This window comes from Tasmannia lanceolata, unplaced genomic scaffold (assembly GCF_043159265.1).
Source record: "Tasmannia lanceolata isolate RefF3 unplaced genomic scaffold, GAP_Taslan_0.1 ptg000700l, whole genome shotgun sequence".
NCBI classification, from domain to species: domain Eukaryota; kingdom Viridiplantae; phylum Streptophyta; class Magnoliopsida; order Canellales; family Winteraceae; genus Tasmannia; species Tasmannia lanceolata.
The window spans coordinates 1630-21455 of NW_027519370.1; the positions used below are offsets into that span (position 1 = coordinate 1630).

The window sequence follows — 19826 nt, forward strand, 5'->3', positions numbered from 1 at the left end:
CTCGCCCGTCCAGGCGACGGTGGACAGGCTGGCCGCCATGGTGGCCCAGGTGGAGGCCCTCAAGGTGGTCCAGCTGACCGAGTATTCATGCAGACAGGAGCGCGACCGGAAGCGGATCCTGAACCAGCGGCGCGTGCGCAGCAGGGCGCCCGCGGGAAAGCCCACGGGCGAGTTCACGCTGGACAGGCAGGTGGAGGAGGCCATCTTCGAGCTGGGCTGGTCCAGGTACCAGCAGGCGATGCTGCCCGTGCGGGTGCACCAGGCGGAGCTGGAGTCGCAGGCGCGCCGGTTGGTGAGGAACGCCTCGCCCTGGCTCAGGCGGAAGCTCGAGCGCGAAATCCTCAACAAGGCGGACGTGATTTGCTGCACCATCGAGCAGGCGAGCAGCCGGCGGCTCTGGTCGAGCAACGCCGGCGAGGGGCCGCTCAAGTTCGGGATGCTCATCATCGACGACGCCCAGGTGGCCAGGGAGGCCGACTGCCTGGTGCCCATCATGCTCAAGGGCATCAAGCAGGTGACCCTGCTGAGCGACATGCGCCGAGACATCAGGCTGTCGAGGTCGGTCTCGCCGACGGCCTCCTCGGTGGCGGCCGCCGACGACGACATCAAGTCGGCCGACTGGCCCAACCTTGAGAGCGCCGCCGCCACTAGGGGGAGGAAGAGGATGCAAGGCAACAGTAACCACCACCACAACCACCAAAGACGAGCGCAGCAACTCGTTGACAATTTCGTGGACAGCAACTGTCTGGAGCCGGGTGGTCTGTTCGAACGATGGCTCAGCATGGGCTTGGCCACGGTGGCGCTCAAGTACCAGTTCAGGATGCACGAAACGCTGGCCTCCTTCGCCAACCACCACTTCTACATGTCGAGACTCAAGACGGATCAAGTGGCCAACAACCAGCTGACCACACGAATACGAACCGATTTACTAGCCAACGAGACCAGCTTCAATTGGCTGCCCAAACGCGAGTGTCTCACGGCCATCCTGGACGTGCTGGCCACGGGAAACGCGCTCAACGTGGCTGTCGGCGAGCTCGCCAAGCGACTCACGATAGTGGAAAACATTCCCAAATCCCGAGTTAGCGTCATGATCAATGTCACACCAACGCCGAACTCCTGTCAGGGCATCGAGAGCTGGGCGCCCAAGACTGTGGACAACTTTATCGGCCAAGAGAACGACTTCATAATATTAGTTTGCAACGAAACGGACCCAGAGCACATCAACCACAGGGGCAACTCCACGACCAACACAGTATCACCCCACACCAAAATAGATAACAATTTCCTCAGGAGCGACGTGGCCCTCCAAATCGCACTGACCAGAGCTCGTCTCGGGCTCTTCGTCGTGGCTGACCTCAAGAACATTGAGGAGGAGACGTCGGCCGGCTCGTCAAGCTCCTCGTCGAAGAATGGAGGCAGCGGCGGCGACGACGACGACTACTGCAGGAGTTGGCGAAAACTGGTTCACTACTACAGGAGGAATGGACTCGTCAGCTAGCAAGTCGTTGTTGTTGTTGTAGGTGCTCATACTCACCTTGCTTTTTGTGCCAAAGTAACTAATCAATTAATAATACTATACTGCCTATCGAAATGATATCTGTCCGCGAAACTTCCACCTCTAGACTCTCAGCAATTCCAGGTAGTTCTCGTAGCCTATGGCGATCCAGTCTGGGTGCGAGGCCGACCAACTGGCCACGTTAATCTTGCCATTGGCCCTGTAGGCCAGCAGAGGCTCCTCGATGGGCTCGGGCAGGTTCCTGAGCTCCCATATGAGGGCCTGCTGATCGTCGGCGGCCGAGCAAATGTGGTGCGCCGAGTGGGGCGCCCACGAGATGCTGTTGAGATTGGCCAGGTGGTTGCTCAGCTTGGCCAGTATCTCGCCGGGAAACCTGACGTCGATGAGCAGAAGCTCGCTGGCGTCCAGGGCGAAGGTGGCGACCAGATTCTCGTCCCTCTTATTGCAACACACCCTAACGAAGGCCCTCCTCCTGCCGCTGGATTTGCCACTCTCCTCGTGTAAAACTGTCGAAGTCCTGAGGCGTCTGAGGTCGAATTGCCGAACTGAACCGTCGCCGCCCGCCGTGACGAAGACGTCCCGGCCGCCAGATAACCTTGAGAAGGATACGTCGTACACCTCGTGGTCGTGGGCAACCAACTGGCTGCGCAGTTTACCGTCGAGCGAATCGGCCGACGGACTGCAAGACACTTGGCTGGAGGTTGTGTCGATCACCTTGGCCGTCTGAATGTCCCAAATGGCGCAAGTTGTGTCCACGCTGGAGGTTATGATGATGTTGGGGTCCACCTCGTTCCAGTCGAACGAGGTCAGGGGGGCGCAATACTGGCTGGCCTCCTGGTTACTGTTGAGCAAACATTCTAAATGGACGTCAGTCTCCTGCTCGCCGTTATCACAGGTTCTAGTCTGGCCGACGCGCCAAAGTCTGAGATAGTCTGCCGAGGTGGCAATCAACTGATACTTCTGGCTGAACTCTCTGGGTATCCACGCGACTTTGGTCGCCGGGTGTGGATGCTCGAAGGTGGACACGCAATGCAGCTCCTCGTCGTAGGAATCACTATCCAAGCTAATTAGTTGGATGTAGTTCTTCAAGTTCTCCTTGTAGCTGGAGATAGCCATATCGAAGCTCTCACTTTGTCTTGAGTTCGACCAGGCGGCTGAGGAAATAAGCCAGTCCGCTTGATACCTGTAAACCTCTCTCTTCTTTGCGGGTTTGTTGCCGTTGGACTCCTGAGGCGTCTGACGCGAATGCGAGTGGCCATTGTTGTTGGCGAACCCGTTGCCGCTCGGCGGCCTAATAATTGTGGAGTTTATGGGCGAACCGGGAGATGCCATGATTCAATAGGTGTAGAATGGACATGATAATATGAGGTCCGGCAAAAATGGACACTTGTTTTGTTGTGCATCGCTGGGGTATTTACCGTTGTGAGCGTCGAACTCGTGTTTACGTCGTCGTCCACTGACTTTGACTCCTTATGCGCGCTGAGAGATTCTTGAGGCAAGCAGTTGTGTGACTGCTCGGAACCTACAGGGTGTTTCAGCGATATCCGACGACTTTTTCGCCGAATAACTCACGAACAGGGAAAGGTAGGGGATGAAATTTGGAATACAGGGGGAGGATGAAAGAGGAATTTGTTTGCCACCCGACACGCCCCTCTACAACGTCGGGTTCTTGCATGGCGTCGAAGAGAAGAATGCACTGTGGAGCCTACGCGATCGACCACCCGTGTTAATTTCCCATAGGCACATGGCGAACACCGCTGCCCGATCGGAGCCCGAAATCCGATTTTTCTGGCGCCATGCGAGAACCCGACGTCGAGTGGTGACCAACCTTTCGAGGGGTTGGCATTTCCGGTGCGAAACGGACTTAGCAAAGAGGAAAAGATTGAAAGTTAAGCTGACAAAATACGAATGTAATCTCTACGAAAGCGCATTTGTCTAGACAACACAGACTGTTGTGACAGAGAGAGCTTTTCGCCAAGCTCTTGATATATCAGCAACAGCGATATCGATATTGTGCGCCGCCATTGTCTACGTCAGCTGACACGCTTCAAGTCGATAAAGAGGGGGTTTGTGTAGGCGAGAAATGCCTTCTTTCTACATGTAATTGGCGCGGAAAATACAGAGTGATTGCTCGAAACAGCACCAAAATGAACGTCAAGGAGCCCACGATATTGACCAACCTCCAGCGGGGCAACGTGAAACAGGAGAGCCCCATGCTCCTGCACCAGAGGACCTTGCACGAGCTGGCCGCCCAGGGGGAGATATACAGCATTAGCCCGCAAATGATTGACGTCCTGGACGCCAACAATATGACGCCCCTAATTTGGGCCGCCGGCAACGGCCAAACGGCAACAGTTGAGTTCCTACTGAGATCGGGAGCGAATCCGAACCACAAGGCTTTCGGCGGCAAGACGGCGCTCATGTTCGCCGCCTCCAAGGGCTACATTCACGTGCTCAAGGCGCTAATTGGCGGTGGGGCCAGCGTTAATGAGGTTGATAATTGCGGCAACAGTGCCGTCATGTACGCGGCTCGCCAGGATCAGTCGGCGGTTATTCAGGAGCTCGTCAGCCGGGGCGCCCACTTGGGGTTCACGAATTTGAATGGCCAAACCGCCTACAGTATCGCCCTGAGGAACGAGAAGAGAAACGCACAAGCTCTCATTGAGGGACAAATACTGACTGCCATCAAGGGGCTCTTATCGCCAATAGGACACTCCCATAGTTTAATAATGATGATAGCCACCCAGCTAGCCTAGAAGAGTTTGTAGCGACTCTTCGAGGCTGGCTGTCTCGTGTACTCGTCCTTGACTAGCAACATCAACTCTCTTTTCGCCTTCTTGACGCTATCCTCTGAGGTGCCCTCGATGGCCAGGTACAACTTCGGCTCCAAGGGCCGATCACCAGGCGGACAGAACTTTCCCCTGACCGTGATGCCCACTTCACAGTGTTCGCTTATCTTAGCGAGCGCCTCCTTCGAGGTCAGCCGTCGGCGTACCTGTTGATTGAAGTCGTTGATCTCGAATGGCATCTCGAGTCTTTCCTTCCCAGAGCCACCAGTTGTCATGCCAGTCAGTTCAATGGGCGGCGGCAGTGGCGGTTTGGACTGTTCAATCAAGTCAACTCTCATCCTCGACCCACTCGATGCGGACAGTCCCAGCTTGGCCCTTATAGCTTGAGCTCGTTGTTCAGCTACGAGTCTCGCCTTGCTGACTGCAGTCAACTTGGAACTTTCGCTGGTTGGATTGCCGGTCTCGGTGGTTGCTGAATCGTTAGCTGCCTGCTGCTCTGGTGCTGAGGTGTCATTTGACTTAGCGCTCGGACCCAGCTTCTTGATCACCGACTTCCCTATGGCTGCCTTGGAACCGGAAAGCGCCCTAATCTCCGACTCCAAGGTGGCCGCGTCAATATCGTTATCCTGGTCGCCGCCTGTGGTGGTTTCGCCATTGTCGTCGTCCTCGTCGTCCGAATTTTGTAAACCTAGCGACTTTTGCTGGTGTTTCTTCTTCTCGTTGTTCAGACGCGTCTCTGCCTCGTCAAACTCGAATCCCTTGCCGGAAAAACCCGATGAGGTCCAAATCTTTTTGCCAAGCTTCTCGGCCTCCTCCTTGTAATCGTGCCACAATTTCTGCAGCTCTTTGGGTACCTCAGCTCCGGATAACTCCAAAGCCTTGATGATGTCGGCCGCATATTGGCCCTGATATGGTGTTATAAAGGTGTGAGCAAAGCCTTTGTTGCCAGCTCGGCCAGTTCGACCGCAACGGTGGACATAGTCTTCGTAATGGTTTGGAACATCATAATTGACAACGCAAATACAATTCTTGACATCAAGACCACGAGCAGCCACCGAGGTGGCGACCAATACTTTTGTATGTCCGCCCCTAATGCTGGCAAAAGTTGAGATTCTGTCGTCCTTGTCGATGCGCCATGGAGAGCCAGACAATTGGGATCATAAGCTTGCATGAGATCTTCTAACAATGAGTCGGCTTTGCTTGCTTCGCTACAAATACAATGGCACACGAGCTTTCGTCGATGTATTTCCTGGAGGATTCTTAGCAACCCAAAGAACTTATCATCTTCTTCAATGATTTCTACCTCTTGATGGACGTCCTTGCATACAACTGATCGGCCACCGACTTGGATTTCGATCGGCTTCGTTCAAAATTCGTCTTGCATGAGCCTCCATAATTTTGGGGAATGTTGCTGAGAACATTACTGTTTGCCTGTCAGATCTAATAAGGTCGACGATTGACCTGATTTGCTTCTCAAACCCCATGTCAAACAAACGATCAGCCTCATCTAAAACCAACTTTGTGCATCTATTTAGATTAGTGACTCTTCCACTGTTGACTGTCAGTATTTCAATCATCCTGCCTGGTGTACAAACGATGATCTCGGCACCTGGCTTCAGCATGCCGATTTGCTCACTAATATTTGGCCCACCATAGACGGACACCACACGAAGTCCCTAAAACTTTTGTGAACTTGAGGGCAACATCACAGATTTGAGTCGCCAACTCTCTAGTTGGGGTTATGATCACACCAATAGGACCGTCACCTTTCTCTAATGGGTGGTGAACTAATTGGTCCTTGATATGTCTAAACATTGGCAATAGGAAAGATAATGTCTTTCCGCAACCAGTCTTGGCAATACCAATCACATCTCTTCCTGACATTATTGCGGGAATTGCTTGGGCCTGAATTGGCGTGGGTGATAGGTATTTTGATTTCTTTAGAACTTCCATAACCTTACGACTGAAACCGCAATGAGCCCAGCAAGTGGCCGGCTTTGGACAAGACTTACCACTACTTTGATGTTCTCCAACGCCAATCTCAACTCTTTCACTTCATCATCAGTCATGTTGGCCAACTCTGGAACTTCAACATAGAAATCTTTCCTGAAGGGCTTATAATTGACGGTTCGTTTGCTTAATTGATTCAATTTTTTTGGTAGTCTTATTAGCGCCTGAATTCGCACCAGCGATCGCAGCCGCTAAATCTGCCGCGAGATCCTCGACTGGCGCCTCTTCTACTGCTGATGGGTGGATTTGATTGACGTCATCGTCGTCAGAGTGTAAATCATCTGATGCTAATTTGGCCTTCTTGACTTTTGCTTTGGATTCTGCTTCGATTGAGGCCATGTAAGCCTCGAGCTCGTCATCCCCATCGGTTGAGTTTCTCTCATTGGTATTGTTGTTGCTTTCTTCGACTAGATCATCGAGTGATACGACAGCCTCCTTCCTGGACCATTTGCGTTCCGTCTGAAGTTCATGATTGAAAATTCCCTTCGGAGTTTGGTGGGGCTGCTTTCGACTTGATTGACCGTCGCAATGTTTCTTAATTTACCATAGTTAGCATCAATAGGGGCTCTATGGGTAAATTATTTCTGAGGGTCAATAAGTATACCGATTTATGATGACACCAAAGTTGAGTGGAAATTTCTGTGTCAAAATTGGAGTTTTTCGCACATGTCGGCCCAGAGAATTGAGAGAATTTTTTGTCTGCTGTGCGACTTCGAGAGATCCAAGCTCTACGTAAGAGGGTATGCAATAATGGCGCATTACGCCTGGATTCAATGAGAGTGCACCAAAACTGCTACACAACCTGAGAGGTTTGGTTTACATATTTTGTTGGCAAGCAAAACTCGAAAGTTTCACTCGATCTTCAAGTGCACTATTTTGGTATGGAAAACTATCATTTTGCTCAAATGCACTGGGACGCAATACCCTGTAACCTATTTAAATTGTAACACATCATTATTATTATCATAATCTACCCTTAAGATATTGAAGGATACAATCAAATACATCTAAACTCTAGATCATCTACAACATATCACTAAGATATACATATATTAAGCAATCTATTCACTGCAATGAATACTCAGAAACAAAGAGTTATCAAATCAAATTTGACCTCCAATTAACAATGAACACGAGGGATAAGTATCAACGTGTTGAGTTTCTCATGAATGAGAATGCGAATGAGAAACCCTCTCATGAAAGAAAACAGAATAGTGAGCCAGGAATATTTCAGTCGGTCGCTCGATTAGACGAGAACAACTTGGGTGATGATGACGACGATCGTCAACCCGACTCGCCGATGAGCTCCTCACCCCCGAGGGACTTTGATGTCAATCTGGAGGCCCAATACGCACCAATAGGTTACGAGGATGACAACGAAGGATCCATTCGAGATGAGTTGAACTCCTCGTTGGCGTCGTCCCTGTCCATTGAGAGTGGCAGTCAAACCGACTATCCAGTCCTTCCGATTAGATTGCCACACAATAGCCGTCTTATCAGATGTCCAGTTTGTGAGAAACCTATGAGAACATTCTATTGTGCCAAGTGTATTCAGAAAGGAAATTTCGTAACAATTGACAATGCTCCCTCGGCCGAGCTATTTAGTGATATCAAAATCAATCCCACGACTAAGAAGTCCCCTCAGTCATATGACGACATGGAGACCACTTCGAACGATGTTTGTATGAACGAAGAGGAGTTACTCGAGGAAATGTTGCAAATTAAGTTGAGAAATTTGACAAAAAAGACGGAAACCTTGAAAAAGCTCTACAAGGATCGTAAGGAAAAACTAAGACAAACGAAGGCTTCTGTTGAATCAACTCGAGCTCAATTAGAGGCCGAGAGGAAATCACGTAGATCGAAGGAGAGCAAAATTGAACTTATCAAGAAGTACGTGACCAGTAGAACAGCTTCGGTGCAGAAAAGACAGGACTCAATTCAAGTTTTGATCGAAGATGTTAAGCAGTATGTGAATCGTCGTGTTTACCAATTGACCTCTGATGTTTTCCCAATAGATCAGGTGAACTTGTTGGAGCAAAGCAACGCATTTGCAAACATGGAAACATCGCCCTTGCTCACATTCTCCGATGGTTCCCATCATCAGATTGAACAACAGACTGCCTATTCAATTGTAGAGCCCTGGTTACCCAGCAATGGCGATTATAGTGCCTACAGCCTGTGGGTGAACGACAATAGAGACCATATACCAGCCTCAACAAGCGAATTGTCTGAGCGAAATCCAGCTTTTAGAATTGGCGCAGCTTTGGCTTACACGACACAGTTTGTTAAAAATCTTGCCGCCTATATGGATGTGATACTACCGGCTCGAATGGATTTGGATATGTTCAGTAGGGAGCTCCTAGATGATCCCAAATTCACCTTCAATGTTGCCAAATTGAATGCAGACATAATATTCCTCTGTGTCACTCAGGGTGTCGACATTTCACTATTGAACCCACAGAGAACATTGAAAAATTTAATGCTCCTATTCGATTTGAATATCAGTGACCTCGGAAGACGTCCAATAATCGAGCTGGACAACGAGGAAATTGCAGGCAAGATTGAGGACCGATTGGCGGCTGACTTGTGCATTATGCAGGACGATTTCTATGATTTTAGCAAATTCATCGAGGACGACGACCCGTCCGATTCGGAGTGGGAAATTTCGGATACCATCAATCCCATGGAAATGCAGCTGGCCACCGAGCAATCAATTCAGCAAAATAGTTACATCTCAAGGCTGCCGCTGCGAGGTTTGTTTGGGTCATTCCACCTCTGGAGCTGAGCGAAATTTCTTATAGCAAAACTTTCTGAGAAAATGGATAATAAAGTGTGCAAAAAAGAATAGCTCTCAAGAGAACACAATGTTTCAAACGATTTGTTGTCCTCAAACATCCTATATGTCGAGACGTTCCTCTAGCCTCCCAGACAGATGATTGCGACGATCACGCGATCGCAATGGACGACCGATAAGTCCGCTCCGATGAGTCTAATTCCACAGCAATCAGATGAAACAGACGACTTTCACGTTGGCTGGACAATAATCGGAAAGCTGGTTCCTATGTCATCTCGTCTCCGCTTGCGCTAGGTGCATCGGAATCGCATTTCCCCGTCCACTCGAATGTATCGGAATTCTGTATGCGCAGAGTGCTGTGCTCAGCAGTGAGTCGCAGAAGTAAAGTAATACTCCTGTTTCAAATCTATGCCCATTATTGTCCACTTCATTTCGCTACACTTTGGTGGATGCCCACACACATTGTGTTTGCGTCTGTGTCGCCAACACACAATCGCGCTTCGAAAGAGGACACAGATGAAAAGACACGTTAGCACATGGTCAGTCAGCGTCGCTCGGGTTTCCTTTGCTAGGTATGCGCGCGCGTTGCTTGTGGTGCACTTGGGCGAAAGTATTGAGGCCTATTGAGGTATTTAATAATAATTATTATGAAACCAGTCGGATCATTGGTATTAGGTTCCCACATTTAGGTAAGGTAGCGTTAGTTAGTCAAGTTGAAAAATAAGATTAGTTAAGCCATTAGGATATTATCAATCAGCGAATTTCCGACGGAACAGCAAGTTGTACTCGTCGCCACTGCTAGTGACCCCAAACTCTCGCCTCCTCCCCCTGCTTCTCATGGCTTCAAGTAATATTTTGAACGATGTTATTGGCGGCGACAAGAGTGCCAACCACCTGGACCCGGCCAGTGATACTTTCGTGATTTGGCTCTGGTCCTTCGGATCGGTTGTGCTAATAAGCTTTTGCGGCCTTGTACCTATAGTTTGTATGCCCCGTTTACAGCGAAGCAGGTATCAGAATGATCTATTGCAATTCTTGATTGGTTTAGCCATTGGAACGTTGACTGCCGACGCTCTGTTACATCTATTGCCCATTAGTAGCCAGAAGTACGCGCACAAGGGGCACCACCACCATGCCGAGGATGACCACCACAACCACCACCATAATGACACAACCGGCGGCTCGACGAACGCAACCAAACACGACGACGGCGGCGGCGATGCCCATGGTCACCTGCACGACAGCGACGGGTTCTGGTTCGGCTTCATGGCCCTCGTGGGCATAATTGGCTTCCTGGTCATCGAGAGGATCATGAACCTGCTGACGGACGTATTCACGCACAAGGAACATTCAATAGCTTCGTCGAAATCGGATAGTGAGCACAAGAATAACTCGGTTCAAATGTCAGAATCTCACCAGCACCCAAACCACCATGACCACCAGAATCACCACCAGCACCAACACCATCACCTAACCAGCGACACAAAGTCATTCATGTTCATGATTATCACTGGCGACGGGTTGCACAACTTCTTCGACGGGGTTGCCATCGCCGTGGCCTTCAGCAGCAGTGTCACCGTTGGTTTGGGCACCTCTATTGCGATTTTGTGCCACGAGTTGCCCCACGAAATCGGCGACTTCGCTGTACTTATCAGAGCTGGAATGACAATCAAAAAAGCAGTACTATACAACATACTATCCTCAATTTTGTGCCTACTAGGAGCCACCTTCGGCGTCTTCATCGGCCGCATCGACGTCGGCTGGGTGAGCGCCCTCACCGCGGGCTCCTTCCTCTACATCAGCCTGGTGGACATGGTGCCCCAGTTGGACTGCTACCCCACGCAGCCGGCCGTCACCAGGGCCAAGAAGCTGGTCATCCAGCTGGTGGGCATCTCGGCGGGCATAGCAATCATGAGCCTGATCGCTATTTACGAGTCTGCCCTCCACTCGATGATATCCAACCACACGGGCGCCAACAAACACTTGTAACGACAACAACAACAACAGGACGACAACTTAACAGTGTCATGAACTAATAATAATGATAATACACACTAACCACTACTTAAGAGGATCTGGCTGCGCGGCAAAACTTATACATTTATTATTATTATTATTGCTACTAATAATCCATATTAAAAGACAAAGTTTATCCGAGTTGTTGGTGTTTCCGAGCGAGGAGGTGTGCTAGTTGGTGGTGAATTCAATCTTCTTTGGAATCTCGGACATGGCGTAATACTGGTGCTCGATGGTCTGGTCCATCACCTTGACAATCCTGGCGCCGCTCGCGTCGGAGCCGCACTGAGCCCCGATGGCCGAGGTCACCACCAGCTCCATGCCCTCGAACCAGCCGCCCGCGTTCCGGTGGTAGTGGCCGCACATGATCTTGGTGACACCAGCGTCCTTGAACTTGCGCAGCCAGCCGAGGCGGACCTGGCGCTTGATGTTGAAATAATCGTCCTCCTCGTCGAAGTGGCTCAAGAACCAAGGTATGTGCTCGAAGACGATCGAGTACTTGAACAACTTGCACTTCGACAGCAGACCCTCCAGCCAGTCATCTTGTTCTTTGGCGTAATCTTGAACATTTAGACGATGTTGATAGAATTGCGAGTTGATAACTATAAATAAAACATCATTCTTTGTAAAATAGAAATAATCATCACCAAAGGTTTGCTTGAACTCGAGTATCCCGTCCATGGTGGGCTCGTCGCCCACATCGTGATTCCCGCAAACGCAAACCAGCGGTATGTCAAATTGGTGGTCTAATCGTGCAAAGATGCGCTTAAAATCGATTACCTGGCGCCGGCGAACGTCGGTGGCCGGCCAGGCGTCGACCAGATCGCCGCAGACGATTAAAAAGAGGGGCTTTGGTTCCATTTGGCTGCAAGTGTCAATCAGTTGCCTGCATAGTTCAATCTCCTCCGACCAGCCTGGCTCAGTTCTCTTATGTACATAGCTGTCAATCATCCCGAACTGACTGTCGGCCGCCTGAACGAAGTGGAATGGACCCGAATAGCGCGACCTCTGGGCTGCCCTCGTGTCGTTCAAGTCGTATTCTTGGTCAAAGTCTAGGTGTCTTCGGTCAGAAGTTCTAATGCGGAATTTGGAAGCTTCGACGAGGTTAACTTGCTGCTGCTGCTGCTGTTCCTCCTCCATGGTGCTGGTTTTGTGTTCTTCTAATGGCCTAGTGGGCTGCTGGGCGTCATGTCCGTTGGGTTTCTTGCGGGTTTCTGCCTCTCGACTCGAGGACACGAAGGTCAGGTTCTCCTTGTATCGCTCGCCCCTCGCAGTCGGCGGCTCACAGAAGGGCGAAAAGAAGCAGGCGAACAAACTTGAGAAATAAAAGCACATGAACCTGGTTTCGGTGTGAGGGTTCCTCGCGCTGTGTGTGAGTCTCTCTGGCAGGCTGAGTAGTTGAAAGTTTTGATGGGCTGATGTGACGTAAAATCTGCGGCGCTCAGGGCGACAGGGGCAAGCGTAAAATGCTGAGACTAATGAGTTTCGCTGGGTAAATATGTGCTGGCTAATTTGGCCGTCACTTAGCTAGTCGTCTTGGGCGCTTGTTGTTTTTTCTGCGCCTTGACTTTTCGATCGGCTTACACGCACGCACACTCGCGAGTCTCCACTGGCTTGCTGACAAAAACCGCAACCTCAGACGTTGCAAATCCGCGTCAACTTGAACTCCAACTCCAACTCCGCGACCAATAAGCCTATTAGATGCCACTTGGAAGGCTCACCACTCGCTCGCTCGCTCATATGGCACCGAACGGGGGAGCGCTGCGTGGACCAACAATAACAACGACGACAACAACAACAACAGCGGCCACGGCGACGGCTCATACGATGGCGCAGATAGCGAGCGAGCGCCTGGCTGCGAGATTCTCGCCCAGACTTGAGCAGCTAGGCGCGCCGCTAGGGCCACTCGCGGGGCGCAAACTCCGCTAGCTTTGCATGCGGACGGAGGCCAACCTCGTCGGGCAAAAACACGGACGGACAAGCTGATGCCAGCCAGCCAGTCAGGCAGTCGGCGCGCACAGTTGCTGCTGCTGCTGCTGCCAGAATCTCGACTCGAATCGGGCCGACCAACTCGCGAGCTGGTGAGTGGCCAAGCAAGCAGTTGGTTACGTAAGCCAGCAAGTTGTTGTTGTAGTTGGCAATGGCGTTGCCAGTGCCGCTGCCGCCGCAGTCCCGCGAATTGTGTGACTAGCAGCCGAAGGGCAAACCAACGCGCGACTAGACGACATCTCAATCATTGGCTGGCCGCATGTTTTCGCCTCGCATCGCCTCGCCTCGCCCAGACACACGAGCTCGCCGTCGGCTTTGTGTTATGGTTATGCTGCTGTCGCGAGGATTATCATCCGCGAATGATAACCAGCGCGCGCGCCTAGCGATGCCCGCCAGTTCCGCCTCCTCGGCCGGCGCGAGTAATTGAATGCGAATTTCGCGGCGCATAAATGAGAGCCGCCGCCGCCGGAGGAAGTCGCGACTGGCGTTTGATCCGCGCGAAGAGCAACTGTCGCCCGCTGGCCCGGCGTTACGTAACTCTTTGTCGCGCTGGTGGTCGCCGTGGTCTCTGTGGCGCCGCTCGCCCATTCAGGCTGGGCGGCTGCGGGGCGCCTCAATCTCGTCTCGTCTGGCCTGGTCTCGTCTTGGCAAGTGCGCGTCTACTTTTTCGCGCTTCGCCTCGCAAAGGGCCCGCAAAGTGAGGCCGAGGCTGGCCAAGCGAGTCACTCGCTCTGTCATCTTCGCGGCTGGCAAAGTGTCAATTTTGCGCCGTCAGCTCCAGCGCCGGCGCCAGCTCGCTGGATGGCGGCCGCTCGATTGCGCAATGGAGAGGAAGTGCCGCTCCGGGGCGCCGGCTCCTCTCCGGCGAGCAAGTGTTGCGTGGCGCTCGCACAGTCGTTGACCTTCACTCTCAGGATTATGTATTTGCATGCGCGGCCGCCAATCAGCGCCATTGGCAGTCGATGATTCCACAGCCACAGCCGCTGCCCCCCCACCCCCTCTGACCTTCGGTTCAATTTGCGGCGCTTTGTCCGCACGAGCATCTCCAATTATCCGCGCGCGCGAGTATCGCACACTCGCCGGAAGTGGCCAGGTACAGGAACGCGGCGCCCCTCTCAAGTTTAGTGCGCGCTGAGGGCCCACAGCAGCATTAGAGTGGTCCCAACTCCACGGGGGAGGCGCCAAACTCGCCGAGATTCGGGGGGCGAGATAACTCTCGGCCTCTTGGTGTCCAAAGTGGCCGCGGCCGCCGCCTCTTTTAGGCCATTCCAAGTGGCCAAAAGAGAGGCGCCAACTCGTCGGCGAGACTCTGGGGGCCCAAGAGGAGCCATTTGGGGGCGCTCGTGTGTCCGGCCGGCGCAATCGATTGCACTTGAGAGGCAGCGCCGTCGAGTGTGCAATTCAAACCGACTTCCTGTCTGCAATGGACTCCTTGAGCCACTCGCTCTAGTTGGCTGCTTCGGCTGACATGCGCTCGTGTGTCTCTATATCGGCCGTCTCGTGTGTATCTGATGGCCCCCGTCGCCGTCGTCGCAGAAAATCCGACCCGCAGTTTTCTGGCGGGGCGCCCAGTTGATGCTGGCGGCTCGCGTTGCAGTTTCCGTTTCCGCCGGTTCGCCTGGCCGTCGTCTCGATTGACGCCGGAGTCGCCGAATGACACCCATCGCAATCTACACTGCAGCAGGGCGGCGCAAAGCCAAGGGCGGCCGCCGCGTGCGAGCGCCTCCCTCTCCAGCCGGAAGTTTAGAGCGAGCCGCCTCTCTCCGCGAAGACAGGCGCGCCGAGACTTTGCCGGCGCCGAGCTGGTTTTGCTTTGCTCTTTTCGAATCGGCACGGATGGGCTCGAGCCAACCGGGCGCAGCGCCGCCCGAACGAGCGCGCCAAAAAGATGGAGGCCGGAAGTGAGTAAACCCTTTCGGGTTGGTTGCAACTTCCGCTCGAAAGGTGAAGCGCCGCCAGTGTTTGCTCGCGAGTTGCGCTCACACGGACTTGTGGGCAAATACGGCGCCGCCGCCGCCAAAACCACATCACTTTGTTTACAAGCTGAGCCGAAGCGGAAACGGCGCTTCACTCGCCCTTCCTGGCCGACAATACACCTGGCGGGAGTGTGAGTGTGAGTGAGAGTCGGAGTCGGAGTCCATTAAGACGGGGAGCCTCCCTTGTCTGTTGCCTATTTGTACGGCCGCCACCGCCGCCGCCGGCCGATTCGCCCGGATACGTCAATGGCGGAGATAAGCTTCGCTCGCCCTTAATCATGATGATCATCAATTTACACGTCATTAAACTGGAGCCAACTCAGCGCGCAGTACCTAGCAACACTGACATTAATGCCGGCTTCGCAACGTCGTGTGGCGGGCGAGACACTTGCATTTTCGCACTTGTTCGGTTCATTTTGTTCCGCCCGGCGAGTTGGCCGCACTCGAGTCGCCCCGCCGGATGGGGACAGGAGAGGCGCCTAATTGCACCGTGCGAGTCGAGGAGAGGCGCCCATGTGCGAGTATGTGAGCAAACGATTATGCTCATTAGCTGGCCTCCCTTCGCCGGAAGAGAGGAATCGAGAAGTTGGACTGGCGGTGACGCAGGCAGCCTCCTCCCGGCACCACAGGAAGTGGCTCTAATGGGCACAGTTGTTGATGCGGCCCAACTCGCGAGCTCAAGACCCAAGTTCGAGGCAAATTGAAAAGATACGCCGCCACTTGTGAGCTTCCGGCCGCCCCGAAGCTACCTGGCCCCGCTGCTGCCGCTGTTGCTATTATTGTTGTTGTTGTCGTCTCGGGCGCGGGTGGGCGGGCAGGTGCCTTCTCCCACCCGACGCGAGGCCATAAATCAGCCCTGACGAGCGGCAAGACGGAGCTGCGCCCTCGAGGCTACCTGGCCGCCAAAACAAACTCAACTCGGCCACTTCCGGTCCGTTGTAAATTGCGCGCCAGTCGTGGTGGCGCGTCGCCCGATGGATCACGTGCTGGCCTGTAATTCAATGACTGCGCGCGCTCACGTCCAGGTTATTGGAGTTCGGGATTTGATAAGGAAGACAGGAAGTGGAAAAGATGCAGTTCCGGCAGCCGAGCTTTCTGTTTGCCCAGCGTCTTGGCCTCGACGGGGGCGCCATTTTATAGCCGCACATTATGATGTAACGAAAAATAGCCTCGCCAGCGAGCACACAGAACGGCTACTTCAATTAGATTAGAACATCATCATGGTTGTTTGCCCTGCACTCGGCGCTAGGTGGCGCACACCTGCCGCCACCTACCGCCCGGCTCGGGAGTGAGCTGGTGGGCCTCGTCGTTGGAGTGACGGGCGGACACTTTGCTCGCCCTCACACGAGAGGGTCGCTTCGCCTTGGCGGCCGAGTGGCCTCACCAAAGCATCGGAATGACCTGGACCTTCGGCCATATCAAGATTCGAGGGAGGCGAAATGTCAAATTCGAGAGAAACCGTCCAACTGCTGTAAAGACGACATGTCGAGCGACTCTATCGGTGTGTGAGGCTGAAATATTTTATTGAAAACCATCACTTCCTCGGGTTCACATTAGCTCATATTGGGAAGCTCGATTCCGTTTCCCATGCTTCGACGCACTATCAAGTGTTGAGAGGATCAAGTTGTTTTGGTTAGTTTTAAGTCGCTTTCACATTTTTCCGATTCAATGCGCCTGTTGCCACCGCCGCCGCCCTCACGTAACTCGAGTTTGCGTGCATGACAATATTTATGAGTTTAGTCAAGTTAATCTCCCACTCCTACTTACACGTCTTTTGATCGCAATTGTACTGGCTTAAGATCCGACTTCTCGTCCCCTTGGATCCAACACTAGAGCTCGAGATCGCGCCCCCACCTGTGGACAACCTACCAGTGGCGTCTAATCCATGGGCACGACCACCGAAACTCGTACTGTGACGTTGCTTGATGCCACCACCACCACCACTGCCACTCTTGTCGGTGGAGGTTCTCACTAAACTTTGCAACATTTCATTCTCCTGCTCGGATTCAACACTCGTGGCCTGTTCCTGTTGTTGACAATTATTATTGTGCAAGTGCTTGTAATACGACGATTGACGAGCCACTGTTTGTTGGCCCGAAGACTCGTTCAGTGAATTGTCACCTCTGCTCGACGAGGGCGAGTCCACGCTGGCAACGCGATGGTTAACACTGGAGAGGGGCGGGTGTCGAGTGACGCGAGTTGGAGTTTTAGACCAGTGACTCATCTGGTAGAGGTCATTGCAGGCGCCGTCCAGTGACTTGCCAGCGCCGAGCAGCCTACGCAACTGCTCATCCTTCTCTCTGGCCTCCTTGTGCTCCTGCTCCTCCTCCTCCTCGTGGCTGCTCACCTCGGCGGTCGATGAAATATTTGCATTCGAGCGCAACGATGTGTTAGCTAAGTGAGTTCCGCCGCCACAACCACCTTGTTGATTTTGCAAGTCAAACATTGACACGGACATGGAGTGAGGCCGGCGCGAGTGGTGCTTCTCCAGGGGAACTGGGGTAACCGATTCCTGGCGTGAGTTGCAACATGACGCCTGATCAAACAAGTAGTCGCTGTAATTGCTAATTTGACTGTATCCAGAGGGCGAACCCGCACGATCATGTGCTGACTGGATGGCATGGTGATGGCCGCCAGTGCCGCTGTTGTTGTTGTTGCTACTGCTGCTGTGATTCAAGTGAGGTCGTTGCGATCCATTGTTGGCGCTGGTTCCGCTGATGTTGTGATGCAAACTCGACGGCTCCACGGATCTGTGACGGTTGCCCTCGCAGGCCGACTCGTTGCTGCAGTTGGATAAGTTATGGTTGACGTTTGCAAACGAAGATGAGGCGCAGGATGAGGTAGTTGAGCAAGGTCGATGGTTTAGATGATGGTTCGCGTAACCCAGCGAATCAATGGCCTGTTGGCTTCCGGACCAACGCGAGCGACTCAGTTGCCAGGTCCTGTTTTGCTGGCTGTGATGATTGTGGTGGTGACATTGTTGCTTCTTCACCAACATTTCGCGGACTCGCTCGCGTTTTGTGCGATACTCAAGGGCAAACTCATTGATGATCTTGAGAAATTGTTGGGGTTGAGTTTGTTTGATCTGGTGCGAGGGGCAGCCAAGATAAACCAACAGCTTCTGAAATCTATTGAGTACTCGCCGATGGATGACCATCAAGACCATGATCCTCTCGGCGCAATCAGTGAGGAAGTCGCTAACTTTTGTCTTGAGTTGCTTGTTAGATGGTTGCGATGATTGCTCGGAGCTATCCGGTCCCATGATGGTGGTGATCATTGACAGTTTGCTCAGATTGTTCAACTTTCCAGTTGACTTTGGTTGTAGCTGTTGACCTGATAATGAGGAACTTTCGTTTGTTGATGATGCAGTTAATCCTGCGCCCAGTGATGATGATGATGACGATGATAAGGAGGAGGAGCCACAAGTGTTCATTAAGTTGGCTAAGCCGTCATGTTTCGCCACTATCTTCAGGTAATCCCAGCTGGCCTTACAGTCTTGTTGCATCTTCTTGAGACTCTTGGCCACCTCGGAGTAATCGACCTTGCTGGCTCTATTGACGGCGCTAAACTCGCTATAAAGATCACTTGTCAACTGGGGGTCGTACTTCTCCTGGATGAACAAACACAAGTGGTGCAACAGTGAGTGCTTGTGCACCGTGTCCTTAACCTCGGGCACCTTCTCCAGGTAGTCAATTTGAAATCCCTTTGCACTAGTTGAGTTGAGAAAGTTGCCAACCGCCAGTAGAGTGCCGAGTATGATTCTAAAGGTTTCAGAGCGCTCGATTTCCTCGATTGCCTGCTTGAGATCCATGAGAGGCTCAGCAACTTCTTTCTCAATTTGCGCATAGTCAAGCTGGAAGGCCCACAACTTTAGACGAGCCTCCAACGCACTTATGCTGGCCAAATTTAACAAAAATTGCTCGGCCGTTCCCAGGGGAGTGTCTGGATTGGCCAGTTGCGCTTCAATTATGCGAGATTTCTCCTCCTCAGTGGGCATCATTGTTGTGAGTATTTTCTCAATACCCTCGCGATTCATAATACTCGAATCCATCTTGAGGATTGCACTCTTGATGGTTCTCATGGGAGGCAGCTTGGTCATTCCTATGTTAATTGCATTCGATCGTTTGGCGTCCAAGACAGTTATTTTCACCTTCCGCTGATTGGAACCATCAAGACCGTTGCGCGATTTGCTCAGCAATAGATCCTTGGCTTTGGATTCGAATAAATATTCAAGCTTCGAGGTGTCGAGTTGGATGGGTTTGATCTCATCCCAGATCGTCTTCTTCTTGGTCAACTTGGACAACAGCGATCGATCTTCGCGCACTTCCTTCCAAAACAACTTCATCGTCTTCTTGCGCTTGTTTGCGAACTTTCCATTATTTCCAAACAATAAGCTGGACATGGACGAAGCGGATCGCAGGCCGGTCACTGGCTGCAGTGTGTTGAACTGAAGCTGACTTGATAATGAGGCATTATTGTTTGCCTGTGGCACACAAACTGAATTTCGGCTATAATTTGAGTAGGTTGAGTTGGCCGGCGATTGATCGCGATTGAATTCACCTGAGGCCTGTTGTTGGGCAGCCGCGAACTCAAACGTTGGCGACGGACTCGAGATGAACTGACTCTGGGGTCTACTTCCGGAAATGGTATGAAACCAAGGCGACATGGGCGGCGGGGGCATCGGCGGCGGCGCACTGGCCGGCGTGCCCAAGTTCGGCGAGCCAGTGCTGGCGCCA

At 52.4% G+C, this 19826-nt stretch overlaps 3 protein-coding genes and 1 pseudogene across 3 annotated transcripts; 1 reads left to right on the forward strand and 3 right to left on the reverse strand.

Moving 5' to 3' along the window:
• Positions 1-1618: 1618 nt before the first annotated feature.
• LOC143868815 (uncharacterized) lies at positions 1619-2848 on the reverse strand (annotated as a pseudogene).
• A 1420-nt stretch (positions 2849-4268) lies between these two features.
• LOC143868817 (uncharacterized) lies at positions 4269-7074 on the reverse strand. The gene is given in 7 exon segments (XM_077376217.1): positions 4269-5437; positions 5440-5668; positions 5670-5981; positions 5983-6320; positions 6323-6471; positions 6503-6754; positions 6920-7074. Coding segments are annotated over 7 exon segments (2604 nt in total).
• Positions 7075-9946: 2872 nt separating this feature from the next.
• On the forward strand, positions 9947-11098 carry LOC143868818 (uncharacterized). The gene has a single exon (XM_077376218.1). The coding sequence runs from the start codon at positions 9947-9949 to the stop codon at positions 11096-11098; it is 1152 nt and encodes a 383-aa protein (XP_077232333.1).
• A 198-nt stretch (positions 11099-11296) lies between these two features.
• On the reverse strand, positions 11297-12460 carry LOC143868819 (uncharacterized). The gene has a single exon (XM_077376219.1). It carries the CDS (start codon positions 12458-12460, stop codon positions 11297-11299), a length of 1164 nt encoding a protein of 387 aa, XP_077232334.1.
• Between the last annotated feature and the right edge of the window lie 7366 nt (positions 12461-19826).